The sequence below is a fragment of the Trematomus bernacchii genome, unplaced genomic scaffold, assembly GCF_902827165.1.
Source record: "Trematomus bernacchii unplaced genomic scaffold, fTreBer1.1, whole genome shotgun sequence".
NCBI lineage: Eukaryota > Metazoa > Chordata > Actinopteri > Perciformes > Nototheniidae > Trematomus > Trematomus bernacchii.
In genome coordinates this window covers 384,486-401,050 of record NW_022987698.1, presented here as the reverse complement: position 1 = coordinate 401,050, position 16,565 = coordinate 384,486, and the positions used below count along the sequence as shown (strand labels likewise).

Below are 16,565 nucleotides of genomic sequence, written 5' to 3'. Positions count from 1 at the left end.
CTCCACTTTGATGCTTCACTGTGGAAGCATCAAAGTGGAGGCAATACTTCAGTGTCTGATTAGTCAGAAGTAGTTGGTGTTGTTTGATTTAAAAGTCAAGGCAATTATTTTGCTGATCTGCCCTTTAAAGATTGCCCACAATTTGCATTGACAGCTTTGCATCCATTTCTTTAAAACCACAGTTGTTGGACCATCTGTTGAATTTGATTCTGGCAGAAGCTAAAGGGTAGTGTGTATGGGGTGAAGAAGTGGTGACCTGCTGTTCTGTCAGTTTACAGAGAAACCCTCTGAAGCCAAGCGCCCACTAGATGAAAGCAGGGCTGATTGGGTTGTCAGAGAGACTTTTAGAAACACTGCATCAGCAAGGTGAACAGATGGATGGGTGGAGGGTTATTTAGGGACTTCATTATTACATTCTGGTGCTCCCTGATGTTCTCTGGGAATCTCTTCTTGTTATCATACATGCTTCGTGTTTTTTCTTGATACTCTAACCGATAAGAAGACGGAAATTAAAGTCAGGTTATGTGATGTTTCATTTGCTGTCTCACAAGCTCAGATTTGGCTGTAAAATGAAATTCCTATCTGATGTCCTCAAATAAAATATAGTGTGAGTGAAAGGAAAAACATCAGAATATGTGAAACATTCATTCAGCACAAAACTTCATGAACACGCCCTGTCAATGAACCATCTTACCATCATAGTCCTCATTATTTCACTGGGCTCCTCTTCTGTAGCCCTGTAGCATGATGTAGATAACAAATATCTCTCTACAATAATGCCATTCAAGTGTGCCGTGTTATGAATAGCTGTCATCCTCATCTGAATAAATTGCTCACCATTCTGATTAACATAATCGGTCTCCTATTTCTCTCCTGAATGGCCTAGCCAATTTGGATTGCAAATTATATCAAATACACACATTATAATATTACAGAACAAGTGGCTCAGATAGACATGCAGCAGGCTCTCAGGACATTGTCTGATTCATATGTGTGAGAACTGAAGAGAAGCGAAAATGCATTTCTACAAACACAACAGTGTGACTCTGATGGTGCATTGATGGTGTTGTTTACATGTTTGTGTGTTTTTACTTACAGAAACGGTTCGAGCAATGACCCATGTGATAAACCAGGGCATGGCCATGTACTGGGGAACCTCCCGCTGGAGCCCGATGGAGATAATGGTGAGACTTGGTGTGGACAAAGATCCAATATAATCAGGGATACTCGGGGCAGATTATAATTCCAAACATACCCTTGCTGTATCCTACCTGTTCCTGATGTTCAATCTTTATAGTATATGAGGTTAATTTGTCCTTTTTCCTTTAGGAAGCGTATTCGGTGGCGCGACAATTCAACCAGATTCCTCCCATCTGTGAGCAGGCTGAGTACCATATGTTCCAGAGAGAGAAGGTGGAGGTGCAGCTACCTGAGCTCTTCCATAAGATAGGTGAGCAGGAGTAGACTTTGGCTGAGGTCTTCCAGATGTTAGGTGACACAAATTGTACAAAAATAAATGCCTTGTCTTAAATGCCAATTTGCACAGAAATGGTTTCAGAGAGTCCTACAGTAGTGTCTTGACGATCACATGTCTGTCTTCTCAGGGGTGGGGGCCATGACGTGGTCGCCTCTGGCCTGTGGGATCATCTCAGGGAAATATGACGGCAGGGTGCCTCCCTACTCACGGGCCTCTCTGAAGGTAGACAAATGTCGCTGGATGTTTTTTTTGTGTTTTTCCCGCTCGGATCATCTGCACTGGTGTCACTGTTCTGTCTCTCCCACTGTTCTGTTTGCTTATTGTGTGTGTTGTGTCTTTCAGGTTCTGTAACTCTGTGCATTCTCTCATGTCTCTGTGTTTTCAGTGCCATGGTTGACGCCATGCACTCTGCATCTCTCCCGAGCAGTGCTGTTCATCACCGCTTGCACGCACAATACATGAGATAAACACACAACATGTATGACAAAACAGGTCCATAATGTTTTAAGTAGTTTGTTTTCAATCTGAGACTATGTATGCAAGCATTTGTTTTTTATCTAGAATTGAATAATTCAATTGGTAGATGAATCATGAAGCAATTCCTGTTATTCCAAGCAACTCCTATTTTTTTTTTAGACTTTTCAAGCACAAAGGAACCTTACAATGAGAAGAGAACCGGTTCTAATGATTTCATTCAGTTTACACAAACCAAGCAGAATATTTTACTTTATACAGTAGTGACACATTTTGCTTTAGAAATACAAAAATACAAAAACTAAAAACTACATTTTGAGATCCAGAATTGAAAAAGTAGAGTAATTCTTGAGTCAGAGACAACTTCTCCTCCAAGCAAACTGACTCAATGCAACGATGTGTGTGTGTGCGCTGGATGTTGTGTATCTGTAGTTTGTGTGTCAGTGACTGTCGAGTAGAGGTAGTGGTTCTCCGTGTTGGTGTTGTGTAGTACTTTTGGTGACTTGTGTGGAATGTGCATTTTCCTGTCTGGTTCAGTGTTGTGGTTTGTGGTATTTTGGCTCTTTGATTATTCTAAGTGGTTAATCATATTCTAATAATGGCATAATGGTATCATTTCTGATCCTTGTTTCTCTTTTTGGATATAATACTGTTTTGACTCATTGGATTGAATTTTTTGTAAATAACAGTATTAGTCAGTTACATTTTTTACTCTAATACTTTGTAATTTTATATTTTAAGTAATCATAGCTCTAGGTGTGTTTCCCTGACTGAGGCTTAGATAGCGTGAGACAGAGTCACATGTTTAAAAACAGGCCCTGGTGACACAGGAGCTGCGGGGCAGCGGTGTGTGAGCAGGGCTGTGTTTTTGAGCAGGTGTGCTGTGTTTTCAACAGGGTTACCAGTGGTTGAAGGACAAGATCTTGAGCGAGGAGGGCCGGCGTCAGCAGGCGAAGTTGAAAGAGCTGCAGGCAATCGCGGAGCGGCTGGGCTGCACTCTGCCCCAACTCGCCATCGGTACGCAGATACACTCTGCCGCTCTCTCTCTTTCTGTCTGTCTGTCCGTCCCTCTGCCTCGGGCGGGCCGAGGTCAACGCCTCTCTGGCAGATGTCTGGTTTGTTTGTTTGTTGCTGTGTTGTCACGTATGTGTGTGTGACGAAACAGCTTTAAAAGCGTTCTTTTTAAAACAGGCGTAAATGAGAAAAAGTGAATATGAAGGAAATTAAGAACGAGCACATTAAAAGGTAACTCAACTTAAATTCATCTTTAAATGTCTGTGTCTGCCAGCGACACATTTCCACAATTAATTCAGTATCTCTTACTAAACAAGAATCCCTCTCCCTTGAATGCATAAGACAGTAATGTAAACTTCAACATAAGGAATGCCAACATGTTTACAGTATACATTTGCAGATCTGTGGTGTTAACAAGTGTTTAACAGTCTACAGTGTCAGCATTAAAATAACAACCCAGACATAAATCCAGCCAGTGGCCGATATGGATTCACTGCCCGGCAGGAAAATGAGAATGTGCGAACCCTCGAAGACGTCGACTCCTTGGAGGGCTGTTAAAGCGCCAGGCGTCTCAGGAAAGTAAATCTGGGACTTCCTCTCCTATCTCTGCACAGATCACGGCAGATTTTTCACCCTCGCAGTAATGCAGTGTCATAGATTAGGTTACACAGGCCATTAGCAGTCACCCTCATCTCCCCAACCAGCATAAATCCTTCCAGCGCTCCTGAAGGCACCACAGGAGATTTATGTCCATCATGTCGTCCTCTAGATCACTGTGGCACTCCAGTATTGAATAAAACTATGTAACAATGATGGACTCCTTCCTGCCTCGGCTTCATACTGAGGCCTGGTGCTGCTGGATCAGGAGAATCTGGTGGTAATTAGTTACCATTAGTACTAGATGTTGTGAGATGTTATCTGAGACCTGAGGGAAGTTCAGGGCTCGATTTCCAAATGTCATCTTTGGCCAGATTTTCACACTGGTTGAGGATTTGCGTAGAATTATAATTCCACTATTTTTACAGCTAAATTCTTCATCCCTTTTTCCTGTAATCTTCTTACAAGCCTATTTTTCGGAGCTGTCGTTTTGCTTAATACAGATCCCAATAATAATCACACCAAACACAGAGGAGGTTTTTCTGTCAGTTCTTCCTGAGAGATCACAATATGGCGTCTATACTATACAAAATATAAACAGTATATATAATAGGAAGTTAGCTTCCTTTCAACCATCTTAAACAATAAAATGCTGCCATCACATGTTAATCCATAATAATAAAATATGATATTGTACATCAGAACATTTGGTTGATAACACGTTTGCCTGTAAGAGTAGGGGAGATTTTCTTGTAGTGGAGGGGTGTGTTTTTCTACTGTGATATGTAAAGGCTGTGTATGCTGTGTGATGTGAGTGCAGAGTTTGCTGACAGTTTTATACGATATTTAATTTGCCAACAGGAAGCCTTTTATGTTCCTTTAAACTGGTGTATGTTGTGTAAATATGATTGTGTGACGCTGTGGGAGAGTGTGTTTTGTACAAAGTGGTGGTTTTGGATGTCATTGCTGTTTACTGGTCCCCTGCAGCGTGGTGCCTACGGAATGAGGGGGTGAGCTGCGTCCTTTTAGGGGCGTCCAGCACCGAACAGCTGATGGAGAACATAGGAGCGATACAGGTGAGGCTACACACACAAGTGAGATGGTAAACATGTTTGTTTTCTGCAAATCAGCTGCTGAGTTTGTGGAAAAACGTGACTTGACCCGTTTCATAAGGCCCTATTCGTGACTTACAGTCTGCAGCAGCAGCTTCCTCTCCCGGGTACGGCTCGGCCTCCTGGGCTGTGTGCTGCTGCACGCTTGGGTGCTCTACTGTACCGAGTTAATAAGGTCAGCCGAGTATCATTTGCCAGGGGGATTGGAGGCGAGCTTACGGCCACTTCTTCCTCTCCTGATAAAATGCACTCTTTTAATGGGTTTTTCAGACCGGTGGGGGTTTACATCTTGTCCTCACATTATGTCTGGCCTGCAGCCAAAAGCCTTCTTACTCTTTTATATTCTGGTGCTTTGTGTATGCTCCCGTGTTTGTGTGTGTCCTGGATGTGTTCACACTATAGGTTGTCTCTCCATCAGCACATTTGATATTTCGCTTTTGAAATGCTATGCTCACATTTCCCCAGGGCTCTGCAGTTTCCTTTTAACAGGGTATTTTTCCTCAAACACGCTGAAATTGCAACACAGTCCATGTTTAATAAAATACAAATAAAATGCCTTTATTGAAACTTATTTTATTATTGGCTACTATAGCTAGAAAACAAAGTATTTTCTACAAATGATTTGTTTTAATTTAATTAGATCAATGGGAAATTAAACTATACATCTATTTAAAATGTATTTATGTAAATGAACTTACACTAAAATATTCTAGAGCATGCTGCTGTGTAATGAGTACTGTGGTACATTCTGCTGAGGTTCCTTTAAACTCCAAATTTGAAAAGGGGACTTTTCTGCAGATCAGCATAACAAATGTTTAATCCTTTTTCTAGTTTTTTGTTTTCTTTATTGGAAGTTACGATCTGGAAGTTGCAGTGGAATGGACAGCCCAATTTAGGCGGCAACTACAAGAAATGAAAGTCACCATTCAGTGCTATCTAGAGGCTGTGACACGCAACTGCAGACGATTTCAGATGATTTTCTCTGTGAAACAATGTCCAACACCTCTGACAGCTAATTTTGCAAAATACATATATAACATTTGTGTCTATCCCCCGTTGCAGGTTCTTCCGAAGTTGTCATCGTCCATCACACACGAGGTGGACAGCATCCTGGGGAACAAGCCGTACAGTAAAAAGGACTACCGCTCCTAACGCGCAGTGCCCCCCCCCCCACCCCGGCAGGGCTGCACGGGATGCAGCGACAGCGCCCCACCTTTGCCTGATCCTCTGTTTGCTTGAGCTTTTACTGAGTGAGACCCTGGCGCATGAGGCTGGCCACACCAAGGCCACCCAGGGCGCCTCTAGAGAGTTACAAGGATAAGATAAGAAAAGGGGGGGGAAATACTGTGACCTCCACAGGAAAGGAAGAAAGACAAAGTGGAGGTTAGGGATATGCGCTCATACTTAAATCAGTTATACATTCAATTCAGCTGAACGTATTTCAAAACCTTAAAGAAAAATACCTTTTAAAAAAAAATTAAAAAAAGCACACGCTTGCTTGGCAGCCAGATTTCTCTTTCTTTTTTTTTTTTCTAAAACTGAATGCAACTAAAAGGAAGATAAAGTTAATACGAATATACCAGAACTACTCTGTTGCACATGTACCATAGCCATGCATTTGTTCCTTGGACGTTCTGTTTACAAAACACCCATGTACAAGTTGGTCAAGGTTACTCTGAAAAGTCTTTTGTGTGTGTTGTCGACGTTGTCAGTGTACGAGCCTTCCCATGGGCTTTAACAATCAGCACTTTAGTATTGTCAGTGTAGGTGTTGGAGGGATGTTCTAAGGAGGGGAGAGGATGCGTATAACAATAGTCTTATCTCAGAGCCATTGCACTATAGATTCATATCTCCTGATAATCCGCTCTCCTCCTCATCCTCCCTTTGTGTCTTCACTGTCGGTACGTTGGTCCAGCCTGATGCTCCGACTCTCCTGCTGTCTTGAGTGTGTCGGCGGCGGCCTAGATGAAGAGGGGGAATGAGGCTCCTCCTCCGACTTTACCTGTGAAATGTCTGTGACGACGAGTCGGAGCACCTTGTCTGCCACTAAAGAAGAGATTAGCTTTTCATTCATCCCTATCAGTAGAAACTGCAGTCGCGTTAAATCGAATGCAGCGTTGTGCTTCACTGTGTCCTCTGGAATCTGTTCTCTGTTTTCAGGCTGAGGATTTACTGTGTAGGAAGTGGTCATATATCAGTGCTGGCTCCACATCTCATGGAAACTTCTCCTTGACCACATTTTGCTCAAGTGTTTTGCCTTATTTACAGTTTTATCAGACTCTGCTCTGGGCTTTGGCGTGTAAACAGCTGCCCTTTCATGTCCCCAGTAAATACTGTACGCTGACTGGTGGAGGTGGCATTAGTTGGAGGCGGTGGTGGAGTGTCCGGTGAATCAGTGCGTGGCAGCAGCTCAGGGAACAGAGCAGGTGGTTTTAGACGTGTGTTGGCATGCACACGGTCAGGAGGTTGTATTTACTCGTCTGTCTTTCTTTCTCGTTCAGACACTAGGCAGGACCGGTGAAAATTTAGCGTGGCTTGATCCAAAGATCGTCCTCTTCTTCTTCATCTCTCTTTGATGACACCCGAGGGTTTCACACTCACTTCCTGCAAGATTATAGAAGTCATCTTGGCGCATGTGCTGTCCAGCTTGTTATCTATCAACGGTATGGACTTGACTCCATATAAATATATATATATATCTTTACTTGATCACACTGTTATACTACAGTAGTTAACAAATATGTCCTTCATATACAGAATGCATAAGTACAGCTAACTGCTTTAGGATTGGTAAGGTTTGTTTCAGGCAACATAGCCTACAACCTGAGATGTGTCAGAAATATTATTGCAGATTTTGACACGGCCCTATATCATTGTTTCTCCTTTGGGTGCTCTCTTACTGTGATTAAAGCACAAGTGGATAGCATGTTACATCCTCAAAGCATGACCCCTGTTCACCCAGCCTACAGCACCTACGGGACAAGTGAGGTGATGCTACTCCGCTTACGAAAGACGTTTAGGTAACAAATCTTAACTAACCGCTGATTAATATTGATTCTTAGCAGAACAAATAAACACATGAAGAAAACGGTAATTTAAATGCAAATGCTGACTTGAATGAAGTGGGAGTTATTGTGCAGGATTTGTGCAGACGAGGTCTGCTCCTCGAGTCCTCCTAGGTGATTTTTAACAGCAACAATGTGATTTCATGTCTCTGCTGTTGATCCTGTTTGTTTGTATGGGGGGGAGGGGAGCAACTAAACGTATCCCTTGCTTTAGCCTGTTGTATTAGTTGATCCCTGTATACGTTTGATTTGCTGTGTCTGAGTGTTTTCTCAAAAGAGGAAAAAAAAGAAAAGCAAAGAACTTTTAGTTAATGTAGTCTGTGGAGTTCCTGTGTCTTAGTACCTTTCACTGCAGGGAGTTGGGAGGACGTCCTGAGACTTCAAGTTCGGCATTATGAGAAATACGCTTATTTATGCTCTTACTGAGAGTTCAAATAAAAAAATGTTGACACCATATGTATATCTGTCTGCTGAATATCCTTACAGCTAGCAGCAGGCTATATAGCTTAGCATTAAGTCTGAAAACACAAACAGCTAGTCCGACCACCTCATCTACCTACCAGCTACTCTAAAGCTCAATAATCAACATAACATATCTCATTTTAAAGGTAGGGGAAACCAACCTCAAAAACACCGCAATAAAATAACAAAATTATATATATATAGCCTATATATATATGGTAGGCAGACTGTATACAGGCTATGCTAGCTGTATTTCCTGTTCCCAGTTCTTTATGCTAAGCTAAGTTAGCCGCCTGCTGGCTGTAGCATCATATCTACTGTACAGATGTGTGATATCAGTTGAGTCCAACTAACATAGAAAACCAATTAGTGCATTTCCTAAAATGTCAAACTTTCCCTTTAAATGGTATCGCTGTGCATTTAGTTTGACCATCAGTGTTATTTCACATCGTGCTGACCTGCCCAACAAAGATCTCTTGGTGTAAAAGGTTTCTGCACATTGTAGAAATAACTCTTTAATGTTTAAGGCTAAAGTGTTGTTAGCTGGTGCCCTCGCCTGTGTAGGAGAAATTCATGCTTTAAGAGGTCTAGTTTCTGCATATTTGCTGTTCTAACATGTTAATGACTAGATCAGAAATGAAACCAGCCCCCCAGATGAACAGAGCTTATTTTACAGAAGGTTGTAGGTTATACAGAGAATATATTTTTTATGTTTTAGCCTTTAATGCAGTAGAGAGAATCAGAAAACAGTTTTTTTTTTTTTATGATGCTGCATTTTTCCTATCAGTATTGTATTGGTTTAAGACTGACAAAAATAAGCAATTTCTTTGTGTTGTGTATGAGGAATGCTCTGAAGTGAATGCATTATCGGACTGAATTCACTCTGAAAATGACGTAGTGAGAGCCTGGTATCTCCTGTACATAGTTTGACCTTTGTATATATTTCTGGTTGTGGTCACCTCTGCCTTTTCTCTTTTCTTTATTTTTCTTTTGCAGGCGTTGCTATCTGCACTGTGCTTGAATTTAAATTTAGACATGATGTACAGCTTTGATCTTCAATGAAAATGAAATAATGATAAAATAAGAATGGTAAACAAACATCTGTGTGTCTTTATTGGTGTAAAATATTCTGGGTGTGAATTTGGTAAAGCTGCAAAGTCACTTTTATCCATTGGAAACCAAACAATGCATTTTAAACTTGCGGTATATTTAATTGTATACAACTGTGAGAAATATAAATATGAAGCAATTTATACACAACATAAAATATTTAGACTTAACGCCAAATAAGGTGCATATAAATGTGTAATCCTTAGTGACTCTGTAAAATTCCAGCTGTGTCAAGGCATATTTAGGAATGTGCTCCCTTTTGATATTAAACGGTAAATGTCTGAATATCAATATAGTCTTTGTTGCACTGTAGCAACATAGCACCATTGGACTGAGGTTATACTTCATATTGTATAGATTAAAACACAACATCATAGTAGTGGTATGTCATGACATCTTAAACTGCCTCAGGTTGCATCATATCCAGCAATCTCCTTAAAAAATAATATTTTATACACAGTACCTGCAAAAGGTATTTCAAGGACAAAATATAAACACAAAATACCAAAAGTGCAGTAAACGCAACCATAATCTCCGGACACGGCACCCTACGGATAAAGTCATTGAGGATTTGAACCCTGAAGACTAAAAGTGTGTTCGTTCCACTTTGACCTCAAGAAAATTCACACAGTACCTCTGTGGCAGGTCAGGCTGACAGCTCAAAGGACACTTAGGCACCCAAAAAAAAAAAATCATCGAGCTCGGGTCCAAACAGGAAACTGCAGTTCTCATCAGAGAGTCTATTTCCCTGTAGGTTTTCCAGCTGCCTGCTCCAACTTCCTGTCACAGGTCTCCACTCACTCGAGTCACTTCAGTAAAACATGGTCGATCTGTCCTCGTTGTAGTCTTGCAGTCAGGTGCTATAACGAGTTTTCGTGCTGCGTGTCTCCTCTGCTGCTGTTTCCGTAGTTGAGACGTGGAGGTCCACCTGAGGAAACGCACACATTCATATTTGATCAGAACAAACACGACACAAAGTGCAGCGCTGCAGGAACGTATCGCTGTCAGCACTTTAGTTATTTACTCTTATTTCACCTAGTCAGCTAAATGTCACTTCTGTCCTGACTCATGGGTCAGCAAAGCACCTGCCGTCAATGTGGATGCAATGGAGAATACAATAACTGATAAGACAGCAGGAGTGTGTGTCAGTCCGGATGGTTAGTCATTATCCTACCTTCTCGACAGGACAGCCCAATCCAGCCGTGCAGGCAGGAGCAGCGGCCGCTACGCCGGTCGCACTGCGAGCTGTTGTGACACTCACAGGTCTCTGCACAGTCAGGCCCGTAGTGGTTCGCTCTGCAGTCTGACACAAGACGTAAACACAAACTTAATACAAATACACAAAGGTAGACGTCATAATGTTTGATTTTTTGGGAAATAATAATTGTCCCTCTCCGGAAGAAGGAGGAGAATATTGACAACGCTTTCAAACTACTGTTATGGTAAATGGAGTGTGCTTATATAGTGTTTCCGACCCCTCAAAGCGCTTTACATACTATGAGTCATTCACACCTCATTAACACAGAGCAGTACCACTTGCTCTAGGGAAGCTAACATTCATACATATTCACACACAGTTGCCTATGCCATCGGGAGCATCCAAGGGTTAAGTATCTTGCCCAAGGATACAATAACATGTTGACTGCACGGGCTGAAATTAAACCCACAACCTTCTGGATCAAAGAAGACCGCACTCCCTCGCAGCCACAGTTTTATGCATTAAAATGGTTGGCCAAACACCAACCTATGCTAAAGTACAGATGATTAAATGCATTGCTTTTCGCCAATACAACATGCTTTATCAACCCACCTCTTTCAAACTCATTCATGGATAACTGACTAATTTCAAAGTCAATCTAAGGTTAGCCTTAACAAAAATGTATTTTAACCAAATGTTATCTTTTTACACAAAATGAATCCTATGTCTTTGATACCAGAGAAACACACCTAAAAGGTATAATTCCTGGGTTAGCATCCTCCAAGATTGAACTATAAAATTAACAAACAAAAATAATAAGATACTTTGTTCTTAACAACCAATTGTAAATCTCCCCCTCGTCTAAATTAATCAAGGTGTTCGGTTTAACCGCATCTTTTGGTTTTGGTTTACTTGCACTGCTATATAGTTTAAATTGAGATGTTCCTACAGGACATCCTTTTTATTTAGATTCTGTATTTCACTATCATTTAATTAAACGATAATTACATCTAAAAAAAACAGAACATTGCTAGAACATTACCGATGTCACATCTGAGTCCAGTCCTCCCGGAGGAGCAGAGGCATCTTCCTGTCACGTGATCACAGGGAGCGTCGTCTTCACAGTCGCACAGCTTGGCACAGCCAGGACCGTATGTCCCCTGCTCACACACTGAGGAACAAACAGAGGACACATTAGGCGGAGAATTCCCCTCGATCCTGGTATTATTCTGTGGTGATCAGCTGTGATGTGACTTACCTCTGTGACAGCGAGCTCCGCGGGATCCTGCAGGACAGACGCAGTGTCCCGACGCTGGGTGACAGGAGGCTCCGTTCACACAGTCACACTGCAGCTGACACAGAGGGCCGTGGAGACCGGGAGGACAGGCTGAGGGCGAGGGATTAGCAGGATATGATTTCAGGATGACCTTTATGGTTTTAATTGTTCCTATTGGATTCATAATTTAGTCTAAAATAGGGTTCCCACACCTTCATAAACATACCATTTAAGGACTTGCCATGCCAATTTAAGGACCCAACATAGTATAGTTTAGGACACTGATCAAGGTTAATCACTGTTATAAGACTGAGACAATTTATATTTAGAACTAACTGAATTTACACAAGTGCACAGACAACAATTAAAAAGAAAGAGATTGGAAATGTTTAAATTAAATAAAAATAACAAACTGTGCATTTGTTGTTTAAGTAAAGTGCACAGACAACAATTAAAAAGAAAGAGATTGGAAATGTTTAAATTAAATAAAAATAACAAAGTGTGCATTTGTTGTTTAAGTAAACAGCATGACAGGGGAATAATTGATCCCAAAAAACAACAACACTGCCAACTCTCGTTGTAATAAAGGAAATGCGTCCTGAAGTAACTGTAATTAACAGCAGTAAAGCTCTATGCATGCCTTCGCTACAGACAACTCTTACAATTTACAAATATTAGTATCAGTTAACAGTTTTGTTCTTTATAAAACATTAATGATGCTTGTGTTTCTCTTTGTGTGTGTTTTTCCCTTCAGTTCTCACCGTGTTCACACAGAGGTCCATAGTAGCCCGGACCACATTGACACATCCCCGTCACTCTGTCACAAGTAGCTTTATTTTGACAGTCACATTTCAGCTGGCAGTTGGCACCAAATCTGCCCGCAGGACATTCTGGGAAGCAAAAACACACATAAGAAAAAGAAACAAAATGACTTTACATGAGTGACTTATTTTGGATTGAGCATGCTAGAACAAATCATAAATGACATCCATGAGATCCAGACACAAGAAATATAGTAGTGTGTGTGTCACCTTTATCACAGTTAGAGCCAGTCCAGCCCAGGCCGCAGGTACAGTTTCCGGTCACAGAGTCACACACCCCACCGTTGCTACAGTTACAGCGTTGGACACAGTCCAATCCAAACCAGCCTGGAGGGCAGCCTGAGGGAGGAAACACACCGTCAAACTAAACCGCAGAAAACATCTGGCTTTCTTATCAAAACAGACAACTCAAAACAGGTTCAGAATAGTTGTTTTCCCTCATTAAAAATACTTCCTGTTGTTGTCAGTAACTTTAACTGTACCAGCAGATGCCAGAAGATTGTTTTCTTCAGAAGGAGCCATTTGCTGCTATTCATTTTTGTACAGTAAGAAAAACGACTTGTACAGGCATGAAAATTGCCCGACCTACATCATCCATCACAGTGAACACAGAGAGTCGGTGACACTAATGGAAACCTGCACAGGGGAGTCTAGACTTTTAAATGATCAGAAGGCTTATCATCTTAGAGATCTGAGGTCGTTTAGAGGTCAACAGGACAGAGATAAACCAGAGGTGACAGAGATATGACTGATGATGTTTGAAGCCAATTCTAAAGTTCCTAAGTTATACAATTAGTCAGCTTTGTCTCCTCACTATAGTTCAACTATTTATTTATCTTTTCTTATATTTGTATAAGATTATTGTCCTCCAACTTGAATATAAGCAGGAAAAACTGGTAACAAAAGACAAATCAAACCATTCATCCGCTCAATCATATCTCTAAGCTTTAGTCACAAGGCAAGGCAGGCAAGGCAAGTTTATTTATATAGCACCTTTCAACACAAGGCAATTCAAAGTGCTTTACAAAAAAATGAAAGACACCATTATTCAGGTGCAGGTTATTGCATATGTGTGCACTGACTGAAGTTTTAAGTAGTTAACCTGTTTCCTACAAAATGTGTAATTGATCCTGCTGTAAAGACAACACAAAATAAATCAAAATGTAAATATTGAGTGCTCACCTTGTCCACAGTCGTCTCCTCTGCGCCCGGGGGTGCACTCACAGCGTCCGGTGAGCGGGTCACTCTGAGCTCCGACTCCACACAGCGCCACCCGAGCGCAGTCCACTCCGTAACGCCCCGCTGGACACGCTGTCAGTACCAAGACAACACAGACACTGGTCATCCCATACTATCATTATTAGATTAACTTTAATGATCGGTCAATGACAGAATTGTACAGTCTGTTCTTTTTTTATATTCTATAGATAAATAATAAATAATAAAAATACATTTATAACAATAATTGGTTGCATATTTTGTATTTAAGTTACAGATGGACTCACTGATGTTGCAGCGTGCACCTATAAACCCTGCTGGACATTCACAGGCTCCAGTGGAAGGAATGCACCTCCCTGCGTTTTCACACTGGCACTCGCTCCCACAGTTTGGACCATAACGACCCTCTCCACAAACTGAAAATTACATTAAAACAGCAGAAAATGTGTAGTTTTAAAAGGCTTTTACTCCAGTATAATATGATATATGTTTAAGAGGTATAAATATGCTGTTTTACATACTTTGGTCACATTTGGGGCCATGGAAACCTGGAGCGCAGTAACACAGGCCGGACACCGGGTGGCAGAGCTGGTTTGTCTCCGAGCACTGACAAACCTGGTTACAGTTCTGTCCAAATGTTCCTGGAAGACAAGCTGAGGGAGGAACGTACAGGTTAGTTCGAGATGTTCTAGCTTTCTCATGCATCAACAATGTGTCATTTAAGCATAACGCAAGACTGAGTGAATAAAAGCATCTTCATTTTGTCCTGGAGGCAGACGTCGGTCCTGCGGCACTCACTCTGCTCACAGCCGTTTCCTGTGAATCCAGGAGGACAGCCGCAGTCTCCAGAGACGTGATGGCAGGATGTGCCCTGAGCACAGGAGCAGTGCTGCATGCAACCCTTTCCATACGCGCCCGGCAAACACGCTGAGAGGAAACAAAGTGGAAACAATATGAAATAATTGCAGCTGTAACTGGGAGAAGTTTTGCACATTTTCCTTTGCAAAGGATGCTGCTTGTAGATATCTGCCACTCTATTTGTCATATATGTCAACTGAAAATGATTTATAAGTTTGTACACATTTTTACTCATAGGAAGTGTAAAGGATCCCTGACAAACACAAGCCAGGTAAAATGTCATAAAGGAAAAACTGTTTTATTTATATAGCCCAATTATAAACCTGCTTCAGATGGCTTTAAAACCTGAGCAATATGTTAACACACTTTATGCTTAGACTATGAAATATGTGGGCAACTGAGACAGGATCACTCTTCCCAGACAGAAAGGAAATAGTGTCAGTAAACAGGAAGTAGCAATAGCTGAAGTAAACTCCAACGCCTCCACCCAGCAGTGGTTGTGTCATAAGGTCAGGTCTGTACCTTTGTCACAGAGCCTTCCTCTCCACCCTGGTGGACACAGACACTCTCCAGAGACGTGATGACATGACGCTCCGTGCACACACTGACATCTCTCCTCACATCCGGCACCAAACAACCCTGCTTCACATGCTGAGCAGAAAAGGTGCAAAGTAGATAATTAACAAAAAAACTAAAATATTGGCAGTTCAACAGTTTCCACTGTGCAGTAGTTCCAATGGGGTCAAAGTTTCTGTTGGTTCATTAGTTCGGCTTAATCCAGGCAAGTTAGTTTAAGGTTGGATATCCAACATACATTCACTCTATGACTGACTGATGTGTAGTGAATTTGACTGACATTTTTTATAGATAAAATCCAAGAGTTTTCAATTATGAGCTATAGAAAAAACTGAAATGATCTGTTATAATTTTGTAAGATCAAATCAAAACACATCATTATTTGAAAAAAGCTGTGCCACATAGGACACATTTTTTATTTTATATATCCTAAAAGTAATTTATTGATGTGGTTAAGAGCGAGGGCTCTGATACTATCCCCTGACTACTTTCAGTGAAACTGAGGAAGATCACCAAACTCAATGTCCGTCAAATATCCAACCTAGAACTAACTTCACCACAGTGTTTTGCTCTGGTTGTGCAGCACACTCACCTTTCTCACAGCGCTCTCCGACCCAGCCGGCCCTGCAGCTGCACTCTCCGCTCTGTCTGTCACACTGGCCGCTGTTCTCACACTCACACTGCTGCTGGCAGTCCGCCCCGAACCGGCCTGACACACACTCTGTGCAAACACACAGCAGGGTGCAAGAGCAGAAAACAAAAGTGAGACAAGAGAAAGAAAATAAACAGATGATGATCTCTACATGCCCCTGATGCAAATAAAAACAAAAATCTCCACAGGAAAACACAACTGATTTTGTTTTGTCTTGTTTTTTTGATAGCATGAAAAGACAGCTGCATTTCGTTATGCAACCCTGTCTTGCAGAATGACAATAAATGGTCCTTAAATCCCTGAATTATATGCGACAGGGTCATGCTGCGCAGTCCTATTTCTGCTGAGCGCTGCAACATGTTTAGTTGTTTCCGATAATTTACAGTTAAACAAAGTATGGAGTTGGCAATCAGGTAGTAGCCGCAGAGTTTGAGGGTAAAGGCATTCCAGCTACAGGATTAGAGGTTTCCTGAGCATGAAGGGGGGGCTGGGCCTGGCACGGCCCGACAGGGAAAGGTTGTAACAGGCACAGAGGGAGGATAGTGTGTGATGAGGAGCTCGGAGGGAGAAGGAGCTGGAATGTCATCACTGGGTCGACGGAGACTTTTACAGAGTAGACTCGTCTGTGGTGCAGAAACTAACTCTGCCAGCAAAT

The 16,565-nt window shown here is 41.7% G+C and overlaps 2 protein-coding genes across 6 annotated transcripts in view; one reads left to right on the top strand and one right to left on the bottom strand.

Annotated features, from left to right (window-relative positions):
* kcnab2a (potassium voltage-gated channel, shaker-related subfamily, beta member 2 a) overlaps positions 1-9,299 on the top strand; it is a 79,698-nt gene extending 70,399 nt beyond the window's left edge. For all 4 annotated transcript variants that reach the window (XM_034138883.1, XM_034138881.1, XM_034138882.1 and 1 more), the window contains 6 exons: positions 1,099-1,184; positions 1,330-1,450; positions 1,605-1,699; positions 2,848-2,968; positions 4,550-4,638; positions 5,737-9,299. In XM_034138883.1, coding sequence (XP_033994774.1) covers positions 1,099-1,184; positions 1,330-1,450; positions 1,605-1,699; positions 2,848-2,968; positions 4,550-4,638; positions 5,737-5,826 — 602 coding nt within the window. In that variant the 3' untranslated portion in view covers positions 5,827-9,299. The remainder of the gene's footprint in view (positions 1-1,098; positions 1,185-1,329; positions 1,451-1,604; positions 1,700-2,847; positions 2,969-4,549; positions 4,639-5,736) is intronic.
* The window catches only part of megf6b (multiple EGF-like-domains 6b), a 54,577-nt gene continuing 47,186 nt past the window's right edge, over positions 9,175-16,565 (bottom strand). For both annotated transcript variants that reach the window (XM_034138878.1, XM_034138877.1), the window contains 12 exons: positions 15,851-15,979; positions 15,205-15,333; positions 14,623-14,751; positions 14,346-14,477; positions 14,112-14,240; positions 13,789-13,917; positions 12,817-12,945; positions 12,547-12,675; positions 11,768-11,896; positions 11,552-11,680; positions 10,486-10,614; positions 9,175-10,239 (listed from right to left, as the gene is read on the bottom strand). In XM_034138878.1, coding sequence (XP_033994769.1) covers positions 10,172-10,239; positions 10,486-10,614; positions 11,552-11,680; positions 11,768-11,896; positions 12,547-12,675; positions 12,817-12,945; positions 13,789-13,917; positions 14,112-14,240; positions 14,346-14,477; positions 14,623-14,751; positions 15,205-15,333; positions 15,851-15,979 — 1,490 coding nt within the window. In that variant the 3' untranslated portion in view covers positions 9,175-10,171. The remainder of the gene's footprint in view (positions 10,240-10,485; positions 10,615-11,551; positions 11,681-11,767; positions 11,897-12,546; positions 12,676-12,816; positions 12,946-13,788; positions 13,918-14,111; positions 14,241-14,345; positions 14,478-14,622; positions 14,752-15,204; positions 15,334-15,850; positions 15,980-16,565) is intronic.